At 36.8% G+C, this 27,366-nt stretch overlaps 1 protein-coding gene across 2 annotated transcripts in view; it reads left to right on the forward strand.

The window, feature by feature from the left end:
* Positions 1–13,096: 13,096 nt before the first annotated feature.
* ST18 (ST18 C2H2C-type zinc finger transcription factor) overlaps positions 13,097–27,366 on the forward strand; it is a 163,755-nt gene continuing 149,485 nt past the window's right edge. For both annotated transcript variants that reach the window (XM_007516048.3, XM_060198463.1), the window contains exons 1-3: positions 13,097–13,187; positions 22,225–22,279; positions 24,757–24,787. In XM_007516048.3, coding sequence (XP_007516110.2) covers positions 22,225–22,279; positions 24,757–24,787 — 86 coding nt within the window. In that variant the 5' untranslated portion in view covers positions 13,097–13,187. The remainder of the gene's footprint in view (positions 13,188–22,224; positions 22,280–24,756; positions 24,788–27,366) is intronic.

Genomic DNA, 27,366 nt, shown 5'->3' on the forward strand with positions numbered 1-27,366 from the left:
GGACACATTGGTGGGGTCTTCAATCCAGGGAGGCCCGGCCAGCATCCTGGTGGCATCTGGAACCTGGTGATTGAAAAGAGAGTTAACATACGAAGCCAAACAATTTGTTGAGCAATCATGGATCCCAAGCTTGGAATAGTGGAGAGGAAGTGTTAGGGAGGTACTCACTGCAAACTCTAGTGTACTTCTGCTTTCAGGTATATATTTTGCAGTAGTTTATGGATACGTGTGAACATATGCTCTCTCTCACAGAAACTGGTGTATATCTAGGTTATGGGACTTTGTTAGAAGGTGAACCACCTGAGATGAAATTAGAGTGTACTATAAAAGGAAAGGTCTCACCCGAGTAATGAAGCTGAAGGGTTGTCATTCCACACGTGAAGTCTCTGGACACAGTCTGAGGTGAAGCATGTTGAGGTGGCAATCGTTGCTTTGGTTAGGTTGTGATCGGCGGATGCAATATTATTTGGTATGGATTGGGAGACGCATATGGGAAAGTGGGCCCTATCCAAGGGTTCCAGGACTGGGGGAAGTAGGGGCTCTATAGTGGAGATGTGAGGTTCCTGCTGTCTTAGGGTTCAAAAAGACAATCGATAGTTAATGTTATCATCACATTATTTGGTAATTGGGTTAACTTTGAAAAGTCCTTTTGTTATGGTTTCCTGTACAGTATCCAGTATCTAGTATATAGCTGTGCTATTGGATGCTTCTAATCTACTTGGTCTAGGCTTTTGAGAGAGTCCGCATATCAAATACACAGCCTATATACACTACCAATTTTTATATAGGATAGATAAAAATAGATATTTGAGAAAGTATGATAATAAAATTTGGTGAACTTCATGCTTGTTTTCCATTGCTTTTGCTCTGCTATTTTCAACATACAAGAAGACAAAAATGTAAATTCCTCTTAGCATAGTAATCAGACTGAATATATAGAGTCCCAAATGCTATGGTGGGGGTGTTTTGTATTGAAATAAATTAATTAAATGATATCTCACACATCTGAAGAGTACTATTTTTGGATTATTACAATTCATTTAAATTCAGTAATATGTTGAGTACATACTCAGACAATGACATTACATTGCATTGAAAGGTCAACAAGTCACAGACCCTCATTTTAATGAGTTTACAGGGGATAGGGAAGATGGAATAGACATGACTGGGTATAATAGTAGACAGAAGGTAGTAATCAAGATGAAGGTATCATCAAAATACTACTAGTATATACAACATTTTGTGAGATGCAGTCACTTGAACCACAACATGAATGAGAAATCACATTTCAGATTTTGCAGTTCTAAAAATGAAAAGTTCCTTTGAAAAATATAAATAAAATAATTGATGTTCTAAACTTTTATTTATAGCTTTTTTTCTTTTTGGTCATTGATAGAGCATTACTGCTTGGGCAGATATTTTCAGATAGAAAGGGAGACAAAGAGAAAGAATGATGAAAGAAGAAAAAGATACCATAGCACTGAAACTTCTGTGAGTCCTGTGTGAGAGGGTCAGGCTACAACCTGGTTCATAGCATGACAAAACAGGTCTCTTCCCTGGTCTCTTCTTGCTATCCAGCTTTTCAGTTTTACCCATCTAGTCTCCTTTCACCCTCATGTAACTATGTAAAAATTTGACTGTAATCCATTATTTAATCAAACTAGGATACCCTCATGTAACTATGTAAAAATTTGACTGTACTCCATTATTTAATCAAGCTTAGGATAATCTTAATTATTTGTGTTTTTTCAACTGGTCTTTGGGGACATATATTTATTTTCAGACAAAGTTCTCTGAATCTCCCCAGGGATGGAGTTTTCAGAAATTATCATTTTCTGGAAGCTTTTCCAGTCTGGCCTAAACCTTTACTCTGTTACTTTTCCATCCTGCTCTATTATCATACTTTCTATTTCATGCTTCTATTCTCAGCCTTCTGATTTATACTTTTGAAGATAAGACTTGTGCATTCAGTATCTCTTTATACTCAAAGTCTCACATGGAGCAGTCCACAGATTAGTGTTCAATATATTGGACCACCTAGTAAATTTAAAAGGGAAAATATTTGTATTACTAGAATCTCTACTAAACACGATAGTGAGAATTAAATCCAAAGAGCATTCTGCAAAAAGCCAGTGTACCTTTGAGGATCATGTCTTTTATCTTTACATTTCAATGGAATCTTCTTTGCATATTTTCTAGTCAGATAATGAAGATAAAATGTTCTATTGTTTTATCTCATTCAATTTATTGAATATGGTGGAGCACTTAGTAAAAAAACTAAAACAACAGACTTGTCAAAATTTATTTTAAAAACTACTGAAATAAATGAAATAAAATCTAAAGGAGATCAACTATGTTGTTAACAATCTATATAATAAAATAGTTTAAGCTGAGAAAATTTCTGTTCATAAAATAAAAAGCTTCATTTCTGAATCAACAAGTGCTCTTTGAACTTTATTAAAAACATTTTGACACTGTAAGGTTGTCTCATATGAATTTACTCAAAATAGCACCTTTAGTGGTAACACAAGCCTTGAAGTTAAGTGGTGAGTTTAATAAAACAGAGTTTCCATAGTTACCACAGGAGAAATGAGGATAACTTTTATTTCTTCTCTTCTCATTTCTTTGACAGCCAGGAAGGGGCTGTAGAGAAAAGATTAAGCAAATAGGTTCATTATATGGGTCTTCACACCTGACTGACTTTTAAAAAGAGGAACATGTTGATATTACAGGAAATTGAAGTTTTCTCCACTGAAATGTATAAGCTGCACATTAAGACATCTGAACATCCCCATTCTCTGAGTATTTCACACTAGGTTCTGGATCAGAGAGAAGGCTCATTTAGTCAGATATCTCTATGAGATGTAGCTTTTTGCTTACTGTACTTGTTAATAAGCCATGCCATACCCAACTCATTTAAAATGCCTTGCTAAAGAAAGCAGCCCATGCTCTCCGTGACTGATCAAGCCATCTTTGGTCTTATTTTATCATTTCCAGTCAGCATGTTGTTGGGAGGTCTGATAGAAGGCCAGTGGAAGAGCCATGTTGGTAAAGATGCCTCTTGTGCTAGCTTCATTGTTTTCTCAGTTTTGCCCTGAGATGGACTGAGTTAATGGAGGTCATTTTTGGCATTGTTCTTTACTGTGTCTAGTCCAAGGTGTTCTGCAGAGTTGACTATTGTTAAGTAAAATGATGTGGTTTCTGGTATCTCACCTTCAGCTCATGAGTCTCTAAAGCACTGTGATTAACAGGACTTTCACAAAGTTTCTATGTAGTTACAAGGACAGTTTCAATCTTCTGTCATTTTTTTGCATTAGCTATGATTATGCTTTTACCACAAAAATGCATTTGTTTTAAAGGTAACAATACAGACTAGGAGAATAGCTTATGTTTCATCTATATTTATCAGCACTCACTGTACATTTGTGTCTTCATTACCAGGAAATATTAAGGGACATTGTGCCATCTATTCCTGTTTACAGTTTATTATGCAGAGATAGGAAACACTTAGCATGTAAAATGAATGTAGAAATTATTCCTGGATAGAAACACGGACATTTCCCACTCGTTGGCTCTTTCTCCTCCATCACCGGATCAGAGTGTAATTGTCAGTAATCAGGCCTGCTTGCTGCTGATAAAACCACTCTGAATGCTAGCAGCCTTCTTTGTGTGATGACTCAATTATTCCAGAAGTGCCTCATCAAATCTGCCCCATCAGCTGGGCTAATAAATAAGGAGAAGAAACTGGCCCCCCAAAGCAAATTATAAATCCATTTGCATTAACCATTTCGCTGGTCCATGATCTAGGCAGAAATAAGCATGGCAGATTGTGTTAAGCTTATTTGAATATGTTTATAATGTTTACAGCATGCAACTTTTTTTTTTACCCACAAGGTGTTGGAATTATCAGTCATGAATGGAATCTAAATGCAGTTATGTTAATTGCAGCAAGGTTTTAGGTATCTTTGAGGGCTATTTTGTTACTTAAAGCAGGTGAAAGTTAAATGCTCTTGCAGGGAGAAATATGGGTCTTGTGCAAGTTATTGGCATTGCTTCAGAGTTTAAGGAGAAAGGAGGCTGCATTTTATGCTTAGAGGTACTGGGAGGACAAATATAATACTACAGTGCCTGCTAGTACAAGTACAATTACTTCATATCTGTCACAGTGGAAGCCAGAAGTTATTTTGATGCTCTGTATGACTTCAGCAATTTGCAAAGCAAAAATTGCATATTCTTGGAGGCGATCAGAGTTGCCATAGTACTCCCTGTACTGGAAATTCCTTGAAAGGTCCTATAGACCTAATTCTATAGGAATTAGCATTCCTAGTTCCTCTGAAGGACGTGTTTTTCTATCCTAAGGGTGGAAAAAAAAGTTTGGATATGTTACTAGGTAAAATCCAAAGAGAAAATGGTGGTCTGGTATAGAGATTTCAAATAGCCAGTAAAATCAATTAAATCCACCAATGAAAAAAAAAGTGCATATATCTTTTGATGAGTCTTCTCCTACCCACTTTTAAAATGACAAACTAGGATGAAAGCAATAGTTTGCCAAGTAGGGAGCCTGTATTGCCATGTGCACTACTCTGGTTCTAATCCCTATACCACATGAGAGGTGCTATGTCAACAGAGGGAGCTCTAGTGCTATTCAATCTCTCTCTCTCTCTCTCTTTCTCTCTCTCTCTCTCTCTCTGTCTCTTCCCACCCACCCCATCTGAATGAAAAACTGGACCAAGCAGTGAAGCTAAGATGCAGGTTCCACTAAAAAAGAAGAAAAAATGGCACAGCATACTAAATAACATAAAATTTTGTTTATATTTTACTTTCACTGATCACTCAAGATAATCAAAATGTTCAGAATGGATCATAAAAAGGAAGTAGGCTGCAAAGTAGTAGCAAATAATTGGTCTTACTAAGAATGTAATGATTTGAAATCCAAACCATCTTAAAAGTGAGTGATAACAGAGGACCTAGTTGTACTGTTGTGTTATGGTTGTACTGTTATGTGGAAAACTGGGAAATATGACACATGTACAAACTAGTCTATTTACTGTCAACTGTAAATCATTAATCCTGCAATAAAGAAATTCAAATTAAAAAAATGAGTGGTAACAGTGACCTGCTATGCAATAGGACCTGCTCTTCCTGCAGAATTTTGATAAAGCTTAACTGCTTTTTTCCCCTTTTCCTTTTATAAAAAGTCCTACTGTGGTTGGGAATCTAGTTATAAGCTAATAGTAACATTAAAGCTCATGTCCACTAAATGTTCTTTGCCTAGAAGAACTTAAATGAAGCACTGCATCTTTTTTGTTTTCTTCAATCAGTGGAGCATGTCCCCTAATATTAACCTGGGAGCTAAACAGAAGAAAGTTGTCTTTGATAACACAGACATGAAATGGCAGTAGGTGTAGGTAAGGTTTTTTAAAAATATTTATTTATTTATTCCCTTTTGTTGCCCTTTTTTTTTTTTAATTTAAATTTTTAATTTAAGAAAGGATTAGTGAACAAAAGCATAAGGGAGGAGGGGTACAACTCCACACAATTCCCACCACCCAATCCCCATAACCCACCCTCTCCCATGATAGCCTTCCCATTCTCTAGCCCTCTGGGAGCATGGACCCAGGGTCGTTGAGGGTTGCAGAAGGTAGAGGGTCTGGCTTCTGTAATTGCTTCCCCGCTGAACATGGGCGTTGACTGGTCGGTCCATACTCCCAGTCTGCCTCTCTCTTTCCCTAGTAAGGTGTGTCTCTGGGGAAGCTGAGCTCCAGGACACATTGGTGGGGTCTTCAATCCAGGGAAGCCTAGCCAGCATCCTGGTGGCATCTGGAACCTGGTGATTGAAAAGAGAGTTAACATACAAAGCCAAACAATTTGTTGAGCAAACATGGATCCCAAGATTGGAATAGTGGAGAGGAAGTGTTGGGGAGGTACTCACTGCAAACTCTAGTGTACTTCTGCTTTCAGGTATATATTTTGCAGTAGTTTATGGATACGTGTGCGCATACGCTCTCTCTCACAGAAACTGGTGTATGTCTAGGTTATGGGACTTTGTTAGAAAGTGAACTACCTGAGATGAAATTAGAGTGTACTATAAAAAGGAAAGGTCTCACCCGAGTAATGAAGCTGAAGGGTTGTCATTCCACACGTGAAGTCTCTGGATACACTCTGAGGTGAAGCATGTTGTGATGGCAATCGTTGCTTTGGTTAGGTTGTGATCGGCGGATGCAATATTATTTGGTATGGATTGGGAGAAGCATACGGGAAAGTGAGCCCTATCCATGGGTGCCAGGACTGGGGGAAGTAGGGGCTCTATAGTGAAGATGTGAGGTTCCTGCTGTCTTAGGGTTCAAAAAGACAATCAATAGTTAATATTATCATCACATTATTTGTTAATTGGGTTAACTTTGAAAAGTCCCTTTGTTATGGTTTGCTGTACAGTACCCAGTATCTTGTATATAGCTGTGCTATTGGAAGCCTCCAATCTACTTGGTCTAGGCTTTTGAGAGAGTCCGCATATCAAATACGTAGCCTATCTATTAAAAAGATTCAGTTTGTCTCCTGAGAACCTTTGAGACATACAATTGATTTCCCCCTCTCATATTAATTAACTACTGATTTATATGTCTACATTTTGCTAGGAGTGTACATAAACACCATTCCCATCACCAAAGGACCGTGACCCATCCCTCCCGCCCATTCCCACCCCCCACTGGCCCAGAAAGCTACATGTCTACCCCTCACCACTGGGTTTTTTCTTTGGTGCCCTACTTACAATTTGATCAGGTCCTGCTTTTAGTTTCCCTTTCAGATCTTCTAAGTCAGCTTCTGTTGATGAGTGGGATCATCCCATACTCATCTTTAACTTTCTGACTCAGTTCACTTAACATAATTCCTTCTAGCTCTGTCCAAGATGGGTCAGAGAAGGTGGGTTCATTGTTCTTGATAGCTGCATAGTATTCCATTGTGTATATATACCACAGCTTTCTCAGCCATTCATCTGTTGTTGGGCACCTGGGTTGCTTCCAGGTTTTAGCTATTATGAATTGTGCTGCTATGAACATAGGAGTACACACCTCTTTTTGGTTGGGTGTTATGGAGTCCTTGGGGTATAACCCCAGGAGAGGAATTATTGGGTCATATGGAAGGTCCATGTCTAGCCTTCTGAGGGTTTTCCAGACTGCTCTCCACAGAGGCTGTACCAATTTACATTCCCACCAGCAATGTAAAAGGGTTCCTCTGTCCCCACATCCTCTCCAGCATTTGTTGCTGCTGTCCTTTTTGATGTATGCCATTCTTACAGGAGTGAGGTGGTATCTTAGTGTTGTCTTAATTTGCATTTCTCTGACAATCAGTGACCTAGAGCAGTTTTTCATATGTTTGTTAGCCTTTTGGATCTCCTCTGTGGTGAGTGTTTTGTTCATTTCCTCTGCCCATTTTTGGATGGGGTCATTTGCTTTTTTGCAGCTAAGTTTGCTGAGCTCTTTATATATTTTGGTGATTAGTTTCTTGTCTGATGTCTGGCATGTGAAGATCTTCTCCCATTCTGTGAGGGGTCTCTCTGTTTGTTTAATTGTTTCTTTGGATGTGCTGAAGCTTTTCAATTTGATGTAGTCCCATTGGTTTGTTTCTACTTTGGTCTTCCTTGCAATTGGGTTTGATTCATCAAAGATATCCTTGAGGTGTAGATGGGAAAGTGTTTTACCAATGTTTTCCTCTAAGTATTTGATTGTTTCTGGTCTGACATCTAGGTCTTTGATCCATTTGGAGTTGATTTTTGTTTCTGGTGAGATAAAGTGGTTCAATTTCATTCTTCTGCATGTTTCAACCCAGTTTTCCCAGCACCATTTATTGAAGAGAGCCTCCTTCTTCCATTTAATCCTTTGGGCCCCCTTATCAAAGATTAGATGCCCATAGGTGTTGGGATTTACTTCTGGGCTTTCAATTCTGTTCCACTGGTCTGTGTGCCTATTTTTGTTCCAGTACCATGCTGTTTTGATGATGATGGCTTTATAATATAGTTTAAGGTCTGGGAGTGTGATGCCTCCATTTCTGTTTCTTTTCCTCAAGATGGTTTTGGCAATTCTAGGTGTTTTCAGGTTCCAGATAAATGATTGTAGTGTTTGTTCTATTCTCTTAAAGAAGCTTGGTGGAACTTTGATGGGTATTGCATTAAATTTGTATATGGCTCTGGGGAGAATGTTCATTTTGATGATATTTATTCTTCCAATCCATGAGCATGGGATATCTTTCCATTTCTTGGTATCAGTTTCTATCTCCTTGAGTAGCGACTCATAGTTTTCAGCATACAAGTCTTTCACTTCTTTGGTCAACTTTATTCCTAGGTATTTGATTGATTTTGCTGAAACAGTAAATGGGAGTGATTTCTGGATGTCTAAATATGTAATTTCTTTGTATGACGGAAAGGCCAGTTCTATAGCTCGTTGATTATGAACTCCAAAACAAGGGGTTTAAAATTTCATTCAAAATTTATTGGAGCAATATGGCAAATGTAAAATCAAAGAATTTGATTGTCTTTCCAGGCAAAGATATGATTGAGATTGTATGAAATTTATTCTAACTTAAATGATAGTTTCGGTGTATATAAATATGAAAACTTAAATCTGTCCAGACTATTCTTTTTAAAAAAATTTTATTTATAAAAAGGAAGCATTGGGGTGGGTGGCGGTGGGGAGAGCACTGGTCCAAGAAGGATGACAGAGGACTTAGTGAGGGTTGTATTGTTATATGGAAAGCTGAGAAATGTTATGCATGTACAAACTATTGTATTTACTGTTGAATGTAAAACATTAGTTCCCCAATAAAGAAATTTTAAAAAAAGGAATCCTTGTTCAAGCTCCCGGCTCCCCAACTGCAGGAGTGTCGCTTCACAGGCAGTAAAGCAGGTCTGCAGGTGTCTATCTTTCTCTCCCTCTCTGTCTTCCCCTCCTCTCTCCATTTCTATCTGTCCTGTCTTAACAATGATGACATCAATAACAACAACAATAAAAAACAACAAGGGCAACAAAAAGGAAAATAAATAAATATAAAAAAATATTTTAAAAAAAAAAGATTGAACCTGGGTCATGGACATGTAAAAACAGCACAGTCTCAAAATGAGCTATTTTATCAGCCCCTGTCCTACTTCTAGAGTTTTAAGAAGCAGTAAATGTCCCTAAGTAATGTAACTATTGACATTTTTTCTATTATATAATAAGATGATCATTCCCAGAATACAGAGTATATGGCAGTATTTTTATTGAGCATCTACTATGTGTCATTCACTGCTTAAGGTATTAAATACATAATTTTGTCCCTCTGCATCATCATGAAGCATATATTACTACTTCAACTTTAAATACAGGATTATCCACATGTGGCTTATAAGAGTATGTGTGGTACTAGGTAAAAACCATATCCTAGACAGCCCAAGTGATAAAAAATAAAATAGTTCTTTACTTGTAACTTCAAATTCATTACAGAAAATTTTAAATGGCCTTCAACTGTGTTTGTTAGCATTCCTTTTTTCCCCTTTACTACATTATAACATATCTTAAATATTTCCAATTCTCTCTCTCTCTCTCTCTCTCTCTCTCTCTTAGATTTGAGGTTACTCTCTAGCCCTTTTATTTCTTACTGTTTTCCCTGCTCCCCCCTTTCTTGAGCTCAAAACCTATAAAATAAATAGTCATTCTAGGCAGAAATGAAAAAGAAAGGAAGCATTGACAAAATCATAGAATAAGAGGGGTACAACTCCACACAATTCCCACCACCAGATCTCCGTTCTTTATCATTCAAGAAGTCAAACTAAAAATATAACATCCCTTTTATATCATTTGAACTAACAATCAACAGAGTTATTAAAACTAGAAGAGTGATTAAAAGATTGAAGTTGTTACAGTTAGAAGTTATAGAGATAGAACCTCAAGGGATTGCTATACTTTTTGCTAAATTAACATAAATATGCTGTTATTCTCCTGGTTTTATTTTACTTGTCTTTGGCATTTGTCTTTGCATTCCCAATTTCTGCGAAGGGCCTGTTTTTCTATCCTAATGCTGCTATTAAAAAAAAAAAAGTCTGGCTATATTGCTAGGTAAAACCCAAAGAGAAAATGTGGTCTGGTAAACTCATATCAATTAAAGGACACAGTTTTTGTGGTGCTACATTTACATTATTTTAAATTTATTTGCCTTTGTAACCAAGGTTTTCACACTGAGTTTAGAGGAATTTTTTAAATGTATTTATTTATTTATTTATTTATTTATTTATTTATGATAGGACAGAGAGAAATTGAGAGGGAAGGAAAAATGAAAGGACATCTACAGCACTGCTTCATCACCCCTTGCAGGTGGGCATCAAGGACTTGAACCCAGGTCCTTGCAAACTGTAACGTGTGTTCAGTCAGGTGCTCCACTGCCAGGCCCTGAAAGAAAAATAATTTTGTGTCTTTTTGAACTATAAGTAAATACATGGTTCTCTGATTAAATAATATAATTGATTTGTGTGTCGTATCACACTAGACATTCACCCTTCTCCCCATTTTCTAACACAGCAGATTCATTATATTGTTGTGTAAAGCGAACTAACTGTCCTTTTTCAGAAGCAAGTACTCACCCATGAAGCAGCTGTAAAGAATTGAGAGTCCCTAATTATTTGGCATATATAATGAAACAGACAAATGGAATACTTGGTGATGACTCCATTTAACAAATAAAACTGTCTTAATTAGAGAGCGCACTTAAAGATTGTTTAGACCATTAGTTTACTAACACCTTGGTGGTTATACAGTTTATCTATTAAGATTGCTGTTTCATTTTTAAAAATGAACTGTACAGTAGTGCCCAGAGAACAGAATTTTGTTGCAAGTTGTGGAAACTTGGTCAGGATTCCAAGTCTTAGACTAATTGGCCTCCCATCCAACAATTTTTTTTTCTTAGCTTAGTTCCTTTGTTGAACCAAAACAAGATATACTCTAAATTTTAGTCCACAATATGTACTTTCTGTGACCATGTAAGTTAATTCTGTAAGCCCTATTGGCTCAAGAACAGAAAAGAGAATAAAGTATGGCAATTAATAAAATAGGGTTTGGGGCTTTGGTCGTAGTAAGATGTAAGTGCAGTGACTTATATCTCTGTGTGTGAAACTAAATACACCTGAAATCTTACAAATTTGTAAAATGATTGCTAAATCACTACTGAAGTTTTTATTTAAGTAAGATGGAGTTTTAAAGGTATGGCCTTGATAAAATAATAGAGTACATGCAGGAAATGTGAAAGGTTCCTTTCACTATCAGCCAAGGGTGTGTTTCCAAAATGCTGATGGGTGGAGTCACTAGTGTTAGAGCATGGAATAGAGAGCTGCTAGAGGGGTCATATTATAGTTCCCATTTGTAAGCTAGAGTGCTTGGACTTCTAGAGTCCTTTGGTGTCAAATCATATTTCTAAACTTATATATTTGTCGGTGCCCTCTGTGCACTTCTCCAAGTTGATCTCAGCTGTGCTGCCTTAACTCTCTTCCCCAGGGAGAGAAGAGACAACAGATGGGGTTAGGGCAGAGGGCTGATGCATCTGACAGCAAACGGCCGGGTTGTTGAGTGGAAGCTGCGAGCGTCAGGAAGCTACTTTTCCCCTGAGAACCAACTAACCACTGAAGAAAGTTGAAAATGAGCCCTTTGAGAAACGCTATTAAAAGTAGTAAAAAATTGCAATTGTGCAGATGATGTGCTGCTGTGTGCTTATTCGGATGCTAATGAGTTTGACATTAGGGAACTCAGAGGGTTTACAGCTACTCCCTTATGTGATTCAGTTCTTTATTGGCAATCTTTGAGAAAATAAATGGAAAATGTATTGCTAATAAATACATAACACGATAGGGTATTAGACAAAAAGCCATTACTTTCAGGATTTAGAAAGAGCTTTGCTCACCAGTGTGACTGTTTTCTAGGATCTTTTGTTTTAGGTTTGAGTATGGCTAACAAAGGGGAGTAGGCAGGTGGAAAGCTTCAGAACTCTTTCTGAACTGAGGGAGAAAGTAGAATAAGCCAAGCACATTTGAGGAGAAAGGTTTTAATTTATTTATTTTCTTTCCTTAGTAGCAATCAAGCAAAACTTAAGAATTCCCAAGTTTCTATCTTACTTTGCCATTCTTACATCCTGTGCAGTAAGTAAACTCTATAACTTGAATTTCATCCATTTTTCCAGGAACTATAGTTACTGACTTGAGTTGGAAAAACATCCACTTAATGTCTGGTCAAAGCTCACAAGTAATACAGAAGTCTATGGTTCAAACTCCAAGCATACCAATCTACTACAAAGGGTAAAAAAACAGAACAATAAAGAGCTTCAGCAAGGAAGGTTAGTGTCTTGTGTTTTGAAATGCCAGAACTATCAGGAATAAACATTTTAAACATATGTTGTTATATGTGATATTTGCATAAATAGTTCCTCTCAAGTGTGGTGAGTTTACTACACTGAAATTCAGAGTTTTCTCTCAAGGGCCAAATGGCTTCCCATTCCTGAGACCAAATAAGAGATAATGTAGACCTGTGCTTTATATCTGAACACAAAGTAAGACAAGGGCAAATTGTTTCTAAGAAAAGAAGTTTAAAGCAGTGGTTTTAAAAGCATTAGTAGCACTTTATGGCAGACTCATTAAAGAAAGCCCTAAATAGCAAAAGATAGACTTGGAATTTGCTTCTTGTAAGTCCATGAGTATAGCACATCCCAAATCTTGTCTGAACTTTTTTCTTTTGGTGGTTAATAGAGAAAAGCAAATGTAATAATTGGAAGTTCCTCTTATACACTTTCCCTACTAAACTGAAGATATGTACAGCTACACATATGTGTATATATGCATATATATATATATATATATCAGTAATCACAACAATGGATTTTGGTTTGGGTTTGAAATGTAATTTTCCCATTGTTATGTAGTATAAGCTTTTTCATTCTGCTTCTCCATATAGTGTGATCTGACCAAGTCAATAGTTAAAAATGTCATTGCATTGTTTGTTGTTTAGTTTTAATATTGTTTAATATTGCTCTTCTATGTATTTGTCCTACCATATATGTTTCTTTTCTTTTTTATCTTAATAGGATGAATTTCAGGATTTCTCTCTAAAGTGTACAAAACATTTAATCACTGTTGGAACAGGGTGAACAGTTGGCATAATAGTTAGCTAAAGAAAGAGGTAAGATGATAATTTTCATTTAAAAAAGTAGAAATAACTGAAAGAAAATCCAGTCAAATATCTATATAAATATTCTTCTCTTCAGCAATGCTTGGTCTCTGTGGATTTGCTTTGACAGTGAGGTATCATTACTGATGATTTTAGCATTGTGATTTTTGTCAAAAGCATGGTCACTTGAAAAATATTGAACAGGAAAGTTCTCTGAGCCTACAAATCCTTTTGCCTATTGACTGGCATATTTTATTTTCTGATGCTTTCTTTAAAGAAAGTTTCAGCACTTTTTAAATTTTTTAAATTTATTAATGTACTTGCATTAGTACTTATTTTACTTAAGGATTATCTTAAACAAGTGAGGTTATTTAAAAATTATGTAGTGTCTTTCTTGAGTAAACTCTACAAACATTGAAAAATAAGACATTGAGTTGTATGTGGAAAATATATTTTTAACAATCTTTACCAATATGGAGGAACTTGTTTTCTAACATTGACATGTTTTACAACAAACGTAAATTCAAATACTACCAAGAATGTAAGGCATGCTTACAATGCCATCTATTCTGGGTTATCTTAAAAACATGACATATTTTTTTGAAATACAAAAAAAAAAGTCTCCTAAAACATAAAGCTGGTGACTGCCCCCTTATGTCACAAAGCTGTGACTCAGAGACTGTGGTATGGCGACTAATAGAAATCCTTGGCACATGTTGACTACCTAAGGGAATAATAGAACTATTTGCTGGAGTCGTTTGGCAATAGGGCACAAACATATGGCTTTGGTTTATATTCAGCATTGCCAGTTGTGCAAAGTTACAGGATGAAGTCTACAACAGCAGTGACAACTTGGAAATGAGAAGTGAGAATCAAAATAAATCATCCGCCTTGTAAAACTACCCAAGCTTGTCTTCAGTCAACATTTCTTTAATTAAAAAAAAAAAAAAAAGGAAGAGAAAAGAAAAAAGAGAAGAAAAGAATACCCTCCTGGCTACTCTTGGAAAATGGCTTTCTTCATCTGCTATGAGAACTGCCAGCAGTCATGCTCTGAGTAGAGTAGAGTAGAATAGGTTGGGCTGTGTCTTTGGCATCTGCTGAGGCTTCTAGCAGGGACCGGCTCACAGAAGAGGCCCTGCATGAGAGAACTGCAGGCAAGTTAGCCCATCCTCTGATTCTGATTCTTCCCAACCTTTCTCCTACTATATTTAAGGGATTTATAAAAAATCAAGTCAATGAATAAATGACTTCAGCATTTAAAAAAAATTCCTTTACTGTGGTCCATTTTAAAATGACCCTAGAAAATTCCCTTTGAATATCATGTCATCTGTGGGGAGTGTGCAGCCAGTTGGACCTCAGGAAAAGCTCAGTCCAGAGACCTCTACTTAGTCTTATGGCTGATCAAATCTGCCTTTTATTAGGGATGATGTTTGTTAGGATGGGAGACCTAGGGCAGACAAGGATAAGTATCAAACTTTAAGGGTAGGTTGTATCACTCACTTGTTCAACTTTCTATATAGAATGAAGAATGGTACAATGATGGAGACATACAGGGATAGAACTGAAATTAGTGACAGTATGTTCTAAATAAAGGGTTTAGAGAATTCCCATTTTATTTAGGAGAAAAAATTCAAAAAAAGGTTCAGAAACTTGTTAATATGTGATCATGGCTGATGAAAAATTTCTGTTTTTACTAGCTCAGATTTTTAACTTTATTTTATGAATTGTTCTTCCTGTGTAGTTAAGAAATATATGAAGAAATCAGAAAAATCAAAAAGAGGTTAAGAAGAGAGGTAAAAATATGCCTGACCATTTTTAGTGTTGCTTTTATTATGTCAACTATTCTTTTAAGAATACCACAACTCATTTTCTCCATCTTTCCCTTGTATAAAAGAGAAACACACTTTACTGCTGTTTTGGGCTAATCCAAAGCTATGTTTAAAACACAGTGATTCCTGAATCATTTTAACAAAGAAGAAGTGCACTCAGTGTAAAGTTCTGTGTTCGTCATTCTAGCCAAATTTTATTCCAATGTAATGTCATCATCTTCATTCATTTTCTGGGTTTAATCTTTTCCAACTTTCTGAGTTCTACTTTGTCTTTTTTTTTTCCCCATTTGTGTGGGAGAGTGGTCCCTAGGTGTCCCCAGGTCTTGAGAGGGTTGAACCCTAGGTTCTCTCTGCAAAGAGGTTGGCAGGTGCTTCACCCCTCGGCTTAAGGGAAGCCGAATGGATCACTGCCCCGCAATCAAAGAGGCCCCCCAGCCAGATAAGAGTAGTCCCACTCACTAGGACCAGCCTGACCATAAATTCCTTTACTAGCCACCTTGTTCTGCATACCAGCAACGGACCTTTCCCCAATATTTCTTATTTGGACTGATCTTCCTCTATTGGTCCTCTCCCCCCTTTTTTTTTGCCCCTTTTCTTCCTTTTCTAACCATATATAAACCTGTTCTCACCCCAATAAAATTGAGTTGTCTCTCTGAAGCACTTCCAGAGGTTTGTGTCTCTGCATGCCCATCCCTATCGCTGGACCTCCCTGGACCTCCAGTGGTCCGCCCCACCCTTGTCTCCAGCAGCCAAGGAGGCAGTGGGGTTTTGCAGACACAGCCCACATATTTGATTTTTATAAATAAAGCATTTGAGGGGGAAGGAGAATAGGAAGAAAATTTGGGGGGGGGGGCTGATACATAATGTAATTGTACACATATGTCAATGATTGCAACGTAAAGTATTTGCCCCATCAATAAATAACAATTTAAAAAAAGAAAGCATCCACTGAGTAAATCTTATGGAGAGGACTCTTGAATCTCTTCTGAGCAGGCATAGAAGTTGCTCTCACTAGTTATGAGTACCCGGAACTGAATTGACCTTTAGGAAGTGTAATGGAACACAACATTGAAATCCATACTGCCAATTTAAAAAATCACAGGGGAGGATCACCATAAGATCTTGTTAAAAGAAAAAATTATTGAAAATTGAATGGATGTGAAGAACTTCTCCAGTTAAAAGTAGATGTCTATGAGGTTAGGTGGTGGCTCACCCAGTAGAGCACACATACTACCAAGTTGAGGACCCCTGTTGTTTATTTTCGGAGGCTCCAGCTGGCAGGGCTAGCTTCACGGGCGGGTAACAGAGACGACCAGAGACACACGGCTGGTCAGGGAAGCCTGTCAAGGCAAGTACGCCCCCCAGAGGCAAGAAATGTTTTTTTTAAGCTGATAAACTTTTGCCCACAGAGGCAAAAAAATGGCCCCCTCAGGCCCTCCCTTGGCAACACACTGGTTCTTGTTACTTGCTTACATGTTTCTCCATGTTTGTGCCAGTTTCTTTTTTGAAAATGCCTGTACGATATAGGTTTCTGTTCTCCCCACACCCCTGATACTGTAGTCATTTAGTTAAAAAGAAAAGGGGGAATATGTTGGTATTCTTCATAGTGGTTTGGTCCCCTTCCCCCCCATCTCTAGTTGATTGTGGTTTAGTCCTGCTAGTTTGGCGGGCCACTTGTCCCCGCCCCAGGAAGGAACCCCGAGAGAGTTCCAGAGGGACAGAGTTCGAGAGTTCTTGGCGCCGCTGCGGGGGAAGGAGGCAGGAGAGTTCTGTTTGGTGATTAGTTTGGGTTAGTTTATGAATCATTGTTCCTGAATAAAGAAATACAGCTTCCCTGCCCAGCCGTGTGTCTCTGGTCGTCTCTGTTACCTGCCCGTGAAGCTAGCCCGGCCAGCTGGAGCCTCTGAAAATAAACAACAGACCCCCATCTCCACTTGCAGGGGAGGAAGCCTCATGAGAGTCTGCAGCTATCTCCCATTCTTAAGCCCCCCCTCTGCCTCCCTCTCTGTTTCTCACTACTAACAGACTAACAGAGAAGAAAAGAGGAAAAGAAAAAGGCCACTGGGAACAATGAATTCTTGCATGTATCACACACTGTAGATAGCCATGATGGCAAATAATAATAATATAAAATAAGAAGAAAGGAAGAAAAAATAAAGTAGCTACTAAGGTTATTGCTTTGCCATGTATGTGACCCACATTAAAGCTCAGACAAGACATGAGAGTTGGTATTTCACTGAGAGAACCTCTGATGCTCTTGTATCTCTTATCTGTCTACCTATCTCTAAATGAAAAAGTGACTGAGTGGTTAAATCATGCATACATGAGACCCAGGACTGCAAAATAAATAAATAAGTAGATAAAATAACTATCTCTGTGAGAATATACCTCACTTTACAGTGTTAAGACTAATGGCATATGGATTTTGAGCATGTGTCCTCAAAATATTATGATTACCAAGGTTTTTTTCTTTCTATTTTATTTGATAGGACAGAGAAAAATTGACAGGAGAGGGGAAAAATAGAAAGGGAGAGAGACACCTGAAGACCTGATTCACTACTTGTGAAGCTTCCCTCCCCCTACAGATGGGGTCTCCAAGACTTTTTAAATTCATATTAAGAAACCCAACTCATGACTATTTACAAATATATCTACAAATACATCTTCATATATACATATTGATGAAGATGAAGCCAGTATCTAGAACTCTGCTGAAAAAAACTTCAGTGTTACCAAGAGATTTGATTTTATTCTTAAAATGTGCTTAAATGTTTACTTGTACATAATAATTTGATAACTATTAGGTTGAAACAGTATTGTAAAAAAAACTTACTCTCCTAGCACACCAGTAATTTGCTTATGTGAATGAAAGCAAAACTGAGTTTATGAATTTTATGCCTTGTTTCTTGGATCTTCCCCTCCTACCCCTAATAATTCCAGGCCTCCTTATTCAGCCCAAAGGTGCCTGTTCTCTGTGTTAGAGCACTGTGGGTAGCTAGAAGCTGATTCCCTCCTATGTAGGTACCAGAAAGATGCTCAAGTATAACTCACTCAAAAATTGCTCCATATACTATACGTGGACCCAGGTATGTATGTATGTATGTATGTATGTATGAAGATGTATTAATTGAAAGCTTCCCAAAATCAATTAAATAATTACATTAAAAATTTAGTATTTGGGTAGGGGAGATAGCATAATGGTTATGCCAAGAGACTCTTGTGGCAGAAGTCTCAAGTCCTAGGTTCAGTTCCATACACCTACATAAGCCAGAGCTGAGCAGTTCTTTGGTAAAATAAATAAATGAATAAATAAATATTAAAAGCTCATCTGTTTTTATTTTTAAATTATTTTATTTTTAAATTCTCCTTTCTCTTTCTCTATTTCTCTCTGTCTCTCTTATTGTTGTCTCTGAGAGTTCCCTGTTCTAGGCAGATTTTTAGATAGAAAAGAACAAGATAGAGGAGGAAAAGAAACCACTAAAAGAAACACTAAAGCTTCATCCAGTATGGTGGGGACCAGGCTCAACCCAGGGCTATGAACATGGAAAAGCACTGCATTATCCAAGTGAGCTATTTGTCTGTTCAAATAGCTACATTATCTTGATGGTAGTTTTTCTTCTTTCCATTGTTATTTATTTAATTTTTCTGCAAGTTTTCTTCCTTAGAATTTTGCTTCTTTATTTTCTTTAATTTACAATTTGCTTTCCCTCTTGCCATTTCTCCTTGTTTTAACTCTCCTCCCCAAAAAATCTGAGGAGAAGTGGCTTTTTAAAACTTTTCTTTGTGGCCATAATATGTACTATGTTAAAACCATTTTATCTCTGTGAATATGATAAGTAATACGTCCACTTTTACAAGTTAAATAAACTTTTGTTAAAGTAGTTTCATATAAGGAACAATAATAATGGCAAAGACTACCATTGATATTCTTATTTCTATTGAAAAGCAGAATTTCAAAGTCAAAGTATTCATAATAAGAATCTCAGCAAATAACTTCTCTTGTTCCCATTCATAAACAAGGAAATAAAGTAAATGAAGGCTCTGAAAACCCTGGAGAAAGAGAGCTTTCAAAAATAGTCACACCCCTGTTTTGAGAAAAAAGTGATTCTTGTATTTTTACAAGCTTATCAATAGCATTTGAGACTGACATAGTAAAAATGATGAGGTCTTCGCTTGCAATGTTCAAGTTCCCAACAAGTGTAGTTTTCAAAATTTCATGATATGCTGTGTAGGTCAATGCCTTGAATTTTGTCACTATTTTTGTTTTTTTTTAGAACTCTGGAAAATTCTGAAATGATGATAATCTCTCCCTACTAATGTTCCAAGTTCTGAAGATGCATACTGATCTAGAAATCTCCTTCTACTATTAATGAACCATAACCTAAATAAGTTAGCCACTGAATGCAAGGTTTGATTTCATAAAAATTAAATCAACCCACTGGCAACTTATTAAAGTTCATAAAAATTATTCATATTAAGAATACTTGACCCTTCTGTCTCCTAATACAAGTTTTTGGAGAACTAAGACTGATTTTTCAGGTTGTGACCTAAGGAGAGAGTGAATCATCTCATGAATATTAAAAATCTCCCATCCCCAAAGAGAAAAAAAGCACATAAACTTTAAGGTTCTGATATTCTTTTTCTTTTTTTTTCTTTTCTGATATTCTTTTTCTACAGTGAGCAATAAGACAAGACTAAATACTGAAAGCAGTAATTTTCATTGCTCTTTGTGTGTGAAAAAGAAGTGAAATAAAGGTGTCAAGGGATAACACACTTGGTTAAGCACACACATCACAGTGAACAAAGGTTCAAATTCTTGATCCCCACCTGCAGGGGGAAAGCTTCAAGATTGGTGAGGCAGAGCTGCAAGTGTCTTTCTGTCTCTTTTTCTCCCTCTGTCTCCCCTTCTCTCAATTTCTCTCTGTCTCTATCTAATAACAAACAAATAAAAAGTTTTTTAAAAAAAATAAATAGAGTGGATGTTTTGACTCTGATCTCATTCACTACATTGACCCACAAGTTAAATCTGAAAATGAGTTTTGTGAATGAGTTAGCAGTTTTGTGAATGTTCCTATAGAACACATGCATTACACCAACAAGAGGGCAGTAACTCCACAAAACACAATTAGAAGGCCAACATTCCAGACACAATCTAGAGGAGGTCCATGAATATTTATGGATTCCTTCTAATAACTTACTTTAATGGGAGGCGGCTGCATGAGATGACAGACTGACCAGGTCCTTGGACAGCTGAATTGCAAAATAGAATTGGTTGTAAACTATTATAAAGAAGGCTCCATTTAAGTAGTTTCATTTCTGTTTTGCTAAAGAAACTCATCAAGTTCCACCTGTACTTTCCTTTTGGTTGAATTTTTCCAAGTGGTTGGGGAGAGATAATAGCACCTACACAGCAGTATATGACATTATCTTGTGTTGAGTTGCTGCTCTCCAACTAGAGTTGCTTCCTCAGAAACAGTTGGTGGTTTTCATATCTTTAACCCTCCCTCTAGTTTTGGGGGGATTCAGTTTGCATGTAGAGGGGAGTTTGCATGAGTTGAACCACTTTAAATGCAACAGAGATTCTCACAAAGGAGGAGGATTTCTCAGTGCAGTGCTTACCATCCTGAGTAAACCAAATCATTTTAATCCCAAACAGTTTCAGGTCTGTTATAAATTCATGTGATTTTTTAAAAAGGGAAATCTATGCAGGGAGAATCACCTCTGTTTTAATCATTTTTTTCTCTTACTATGTAGTTTTAAATATTCATAACTATGAACCACTTTGTGTAGACTAAAGCAGACCAACTGCTGTTCAGCAAAAGCAGTGAACACTTTTTTTTTGTTTGCTAATTTAAAAACAACAACAACAACAGTTCAGTGATTGGTGTGGTGTTTACTATGAAATGATGACAAAAGCATACTGGTAGTTTTAATAGTTTTAGCTTACAAGAGCTGTCATTAATTTTGTCTGTAGTGTTGCAGGTGAAAAAAATGCACAATGGATAAATAGTCTATATTGGTTTAACTGAACATAATATATAGTGTGTTCTGGAGTTGTTTGTCTCAATAGACTATAGTAATCAAAAGTAATGAACCTATTATGTGCAGGACCTTGGAGAGCGTCGAATGGCAGTAAAAGTGTGGCACATAAAAGGTTTATTAAAGGAAATTAAAGTCCATCATTGCCACACCTGCTCCCCTATTATAAGTCTATGGCAGGTCAGTGCCTTCAATCACAACTCAGCCTCAGAGAGCAGAGATGCGTCTCCCATTACCATTGCAGTCACACCATATCCGCGCCAGTGTCAGAATTTAAGGATGAGAGCCATGGAGAGCACCTTCTGCCTGCCTCAGATTTTTCAGTGAGCAAAAAAACTTCTTTATATTTAAGAATTCCTTCTGATATTGTGCAGAAGTGAATTGTACTCTGAGATGATTAGAAAATTCTAATGAAATGAATGGGTGTTGTCAGGTTAGAATTTATCTCCATGTGGACAAAAACAACAGACTTTTAAATTAAGTCTTTGCATCCCTTTGATAATTCATGTGCTTACATTGGAAATATTTAGTCATGATGGTCTAGGGAATGTGATATAGACACACATCCATGCAAATTTTGCTTCCCATGTAGATTTGAATGATTTAAGTATTTATTATGGAATTTAAGGAGTTACTATGTGGTATTACTGGTTACCAGCATCTCCGATGATGTTCTGAAAAGGGAAGTATTAGAGATATATTAGGGGTTTTACTTTATGTTGCTTTTTTACATGGACAATTTTTTTTTGAACTTAGAAAAAGGTATGTATCAGAAAGTGCTTAGATCTGTAAAGGAATCTGGTTTTAATAAATCATTCTGAAATCTTTTTGGCATGGCATCTGAGGTTTTGCCTCCTGCATAACTACTGTTAATCAGACAATCCTTTTTTTATCTTTGTAATGTAAGGCATGTTTGAATCCCTAGCAAATATCCGTGGACAAAGACATCTGCCCTTTAATCTTTATTTTCTCCAGTGTCGGCATCTTTAGAAGCAGTTCAAAACTCATGGAGTTCAAGGACAGTAGTGAGTGGTTCTCTCCCTGTAAAGTTAGAATGCTGTTTGAGAGCATGAAAGTTTTTCCTCTTTTATTTCATAACGACCTTCAGAACTTCTAAGGGTGTTTTCACATTTGGGCCAATGTCAAAAGTATGACCTCAGAACATTGTGTTCATGTTACAGATGGATGCAGAGGCTGAAGATAAAACACTGCGGACTCGCTCAAAAGGAACCAAGGGTGAGTGCAGGTTCCTCAACACTGTGTCTACCACACCATGAAATATGGAAGTTCCAGTGCTTGGTCTCTAATGTGTAGTCAAAATGATTACAACTTCCTTAGGGCTTCTTTTAAAACCAAAGTAGGACACTACATCTTGACATTGGAAGATAATCTGTTATGAACAAGAACATACAGTAAACTCAGAAAAATTCAAATGATGGTCTCACAAAATGCACTGGAGAGTAGATTTGAACATCATGCAAAGTAACATAATGACTAGCAAGCCAAGACTGCTTCACAGAGATTTTCAAATTATTGAAGTCACCTTTTATGGCCAAGGGGAAAGACTGTGTTGTTAGTTTATTGCCAGAACAGGTTTTGATTTTTTTATGTTATCTGGTTTAGTGGTTTGCAATCTAAACTTAGTTCAAGTAAAATGATGATGTTTACTTTTGGACTGTCCCTTCTGGGAATCTCCCGGCAGCTTTGCAAAGTAATGTTTGGAAGGTTTAACTTGCCGGTTATCCCTCTCTTTTCGTAACCAACAGATGGTAATGTAATATTGAAATATAAACAGGCCCTTGATGATCTAAACATCTGGAAAACAGGATTGACTGGCAATAATGCCCCTTAAGGAAAATAACTTTTATTATAATTAGCTGTATTTTTGTGACCCTTAATTCTAAATGGAAAACTGCAGGTTCACCATAGCCTCTGAAAACACTCTGGGTAGCTGTTTCTTACCTTACTATCCTCAGTCAGCCTTGCCTTGCTGAGGAAGCTGGTCAAGCAGCAGTGGCGCAGTTGTTTGGAAGCAAGTAACTAACCATATGGAATGCTTTCATCAGCTGAATTTACTTAAATAGTCAAAGTAAATAATTCCTGTTTGAGCCAGGTCAAGACTCCACTCCCCCCATCCCCAATTTTTAACAAGTCTCAGGATGCTTTTTTTTTCCAGTTAAAATGTACCAATGATTATCTTTTGTTGTAATAACCAAAACATAGACTAGTGTTGTACAAGGCATAAGACTTGACCCAAACAGAAGTTGTACACTGTACAATCGTCAAATTTCAGTTTAAATTACTTTCAAAGCCATCACAGCATGTGCCTTACTATATGAAATACAGTATTTCTTTTTTAGGATAATTTTTATATTTATTTATTTATTGGAGAGAGACAAAGAGAAAGCAAGAGGGAAGGGAGAATAGAGGAGGAGATAGTGAAGCTTACCCTCACCTCCCTATAGGTGGGGACTAGGGGATTGAACCCAGGTCTTTGAGCATTATGACATATACTCTCAACTGGGTGCACCACCATTCAGCAGGCAATGGAATACAGTATTTATTTCTTTTTTAATATTTATTTTATTTTAATGAGAAACAGAGAGAGACTGATTTAGAGGAAAATAGAGAAAGACTGGAACACTGCTCAGCTCTGGCATATGGTGGTGCTGGGAAGTGAATCTGGAGCCATAGAACCTTAGGCAAGAAAGTCTTTTTCATATACATTATGCTGGCTCCCCAGTATTTCTAACCATTAAATTTTTATGCAGAAAACTTTTCTGCATAAAAATGTAAGTTTAAAAAAGACAATTTGCATCATTATTTAGGATATGCCCAGGTCAGGCACAAACACCATTATGTAAAAGGACTGTATTTGGATTATTTGAATCTCTTGTTTTGACTTCTAAAACACACTACTCTTTCATAAATCTAAATGTGCCTGTTTTCATTTGCAATTCTTTTTGGACTTTGAATTTTTTTGGCACATATATATACTTAAATAGAGCCAAGATTTTTCATTTTTCTTGGAGAAATGAAACAACTGTTATTCGTGAAGCATGAGTAATCTGTAAAAACCACCTGTTGTCTTTCTCAGTGTGCTGCTTATCCTTGCATAGGCAGGTATTTATAAACAGAGCTACTTTAGTTTCCATCAGTTCAGTTGTAAAAAAAAAAAACAAAGCTTTTCTCCCTTTTTTTTCTTTTTCCTTTTTAAAAAGAGTATTGATATTAACATGGCTGAAGTTTTTCTTCCTCTCTAGATGCAAATAAAATTTGTGGAGTAACATCTTGAGATACAGTCATTTAGTTAAAATGCTAACTCTCTTTAAATACTTGTTTAATGTCAATAAAATATAAATAGGATTGTACTGAAACTTTTCTATAAATCTTTCAAGTGTATCTCTAAAGCTAGGTATTTTTCAAGTGTATCTCTAAAGCTAGGTATTTTTTAAATTTCAGTCCATGACTATAGGGTCCCATGGTGAAGTGTGGCACTAAGCCCATCATCTCTAGTCACCTATCCAATAGTCTCCAAAGAACTAAGACCAGCATTGACCTGTACAGACCAAGCAAGAAATTAAATATGACTTGCACTAACCATTTATTGGTAATTATCTCTAAGTAGGCAAAAAGCTTCATATAGTCATATAGTTTTCAAATTATAAGCCTATTTTTCCTTTCTTGTTCCTTTTTTTTTTTTTTATCACCAGTGCCAATGGATTCTCTTATCCAGGAACTCACGTAAGTTTTACTCCATATCACTTTTTATAATATTGATTGAGTATATTACAATGCACTGGACTTTTCAGAACTCAGACTGGAAAGGACTTATTTTATTTCTCAAAGATGTATTGATTTCTTGTCATGTGAGGGAAGGTGTGGCCTTCTAAGGACACTGCTCAACTATGGCATGTTATTGAAACCTGGACTTCTGGAGTCTCAAGCATGTGAGTCTGATGAATTATTTCCCTGGCTTTGAAAGGTTATTTCAGAAGCTGCTATCTATACATCAAAAAAGTTAAGAATAAGAATATTAGTAGTACTAATAATAGGTGTAAAATAACTTTGATAGTGAAACATAACATTTTGCTGTAATGAGACATTCCCTGTTTCTCCCCTTGGAGTTTGTATAATCTTTGTTACACACCTTATATCTGATTTACTCTTATACCAATGATAAATGAAAAATTGAGCTGTTATCTGTAATCCTGATACACAAATAACCTAAGTTTTTTTAAATTTCTTTATTGGGGAATTAATATTTTACATTCAACAGTAAATACAATAGTTTGTACATGCATAACATTTCTTAGTATTCCATATAACAATACAACCCCACTAGGTCTTCTGTCACTCTTCTTGGACCTATATTCTCAACCCCCCCACCAACCCCAGAGTCTTTTACTTTGGTGCAGTACTCCAATTCCAGTTCAGGTTCTACTTGTGTTTTCTCTTCTGATCCTGTATTTCAACTTCTGCCTGAGAGTGATATCATCCCATATTCATCCTTCTATTTCTGACTTGTTTCACTTAACATGAATTTTTCAAGGTCCAGCCAAGATCAACTGAAGACAATGAAGTCATCATTTTTAATAAATGAGTAGTATTCCACTGTGTATATATACTACAACTTGCTCAGCCACTCAACCAGGGTTGCTTCCAGGTTTTGGCTATTACAAATTGTGCTGCTAAGAACATATGGGTGCACAGATCTTTTGTAATGGGTGTGTTGGGTTCCTTAGGATTTATCCCCAGGAGAGGAATTGCAGGATCATAGGGTAGATCCATTTCTAGCCTTCTGAGAGTTCTCCAGACTGATCTCCACAGAGGCTGGACTAAATGACATTCCCACCAGCAGTGCAGGAGGGTTCCTTTGACCCAACAACCTCTCCATCATTTGCTGATGTATGACATTCTCACAGGAGTGAAGTGGTATCTCATTGTTGACTTTGTATTTCTCTGACAGTCAAAGACTTGGAGCATTTTTTCATGTGTTTCTCAGCCATTTGGATCTCTTCTGTGGTGAATATTCTGTCCATGTCCTCCCCCCATTTTTTGATAGGGTTGTTTTCTTGTTGTTGAGTTTGGCAAGATTTATTGATATCAAAGATTGAAGATATTGTACTGTCATTCTTGTAGATTTTTAGAGTGTTCTGATAGATGGCATATTTATGGTGGTTTAACTGTTTATAGGAGAACTTTCAGAACTTCTTTCAGGTCAGGCTTGGTGATAGTTGATTCTTTCAACTGTTGCTTTTCAAAGAAGGTTTTTATGTCTCTATCTAGTCTGAATGACAGTCTAGCAGGATACAATAGTCCTGGTTGAAAGCCTTTCGCATTGAGCACTCGATAGATAACTTGCCATCCTCTTCTGGCCTGTAGTGTTTGTGTGGAGAAGTCTGCTTCTAATCTTAATGTGTTTTCCTCTATAGGTGACTCTTCGTGTTTCTCTTATGGCCTTCAGGATCCTTTCTTTATCTTTATTCCTTTCCATTCTAAATAGGATGTGTCTTGGTGCCTTTAAGTCTGGGTTAATTCTATTTGGGACCCTCTGGACTTCTTGAACCTTTATGTCTTTTATGTTGTCTAGACTAGAGAAGTTCTCAGCTATTATGTCCTGAAGAATGCTTTCTTCCCCTGCCTCTCTTTCTTCCTCTGGTAAGCCAATAATGCGTATGTTATTTCTTTTGAAGTAATCCCATAGGTCTCTATTGTTGTTTTCATTACCTCTTTCATTAATCTCTTTTGGAGATCTCTTACTTCTTTTTAGTTGTCTCTAATTTGTCAAAGATCTTACTAATTCTGTCTTCAGCCTCATTTATTCTGTTCTATCTCCCCTCTACTGTTTTCTGGAGTTCATCTATTTTGTTATCCTGTTCTGATACTGTTTTAGCTTATTCAGCTAGTTGTCTTCTTAACTCAGCTATTTCAGCTTTCAGCTCTCTAATAACCTTGAGATAATTAGTGTTTTCTTCCAGAGTCTCATTTGTTGTTTCTGCATTTCTGATGACAGTTCTTTCAAACTCTTTACTCACGCCTGTGATTATTTCCTTAACTAGTGTTTGGATGTTGACTTCATTATTTTGTGCTTCAACCTTTGGGGGATTTTAGCTGGACTCTTGTCCTGTTTCATTTCTCCAATATTTCTTCTTGTTGATTTAACTATTTTATATAGTATGTTATGAGTTCCCTTTCTCAGTACTTTTCAAATTACTGATCACACTTGCCTGGATTGACTTGTGTCTAAGTAAGGTAATTAAAGGGTTCGCAGTTATAGAAATTGACAGTTGTTTCAGTAGTATTTTAACCCCTGAGTTGGA

The sequence above is a fragment of the Erinaceus europaeus genome, chromosome 1 (assembly GCF_950295315.1).
Source record: "Erinaceus europaeus chromosome 1, mEriEur2.1, whole genome shotgun sequence".
NCBI classification, from domain to species: Eukaryota; Metazoa; Chordata; class Mammalia; order Eulipotyphla; family Erinaceidae; genus Erinaceus; species Erinaceus europaeus.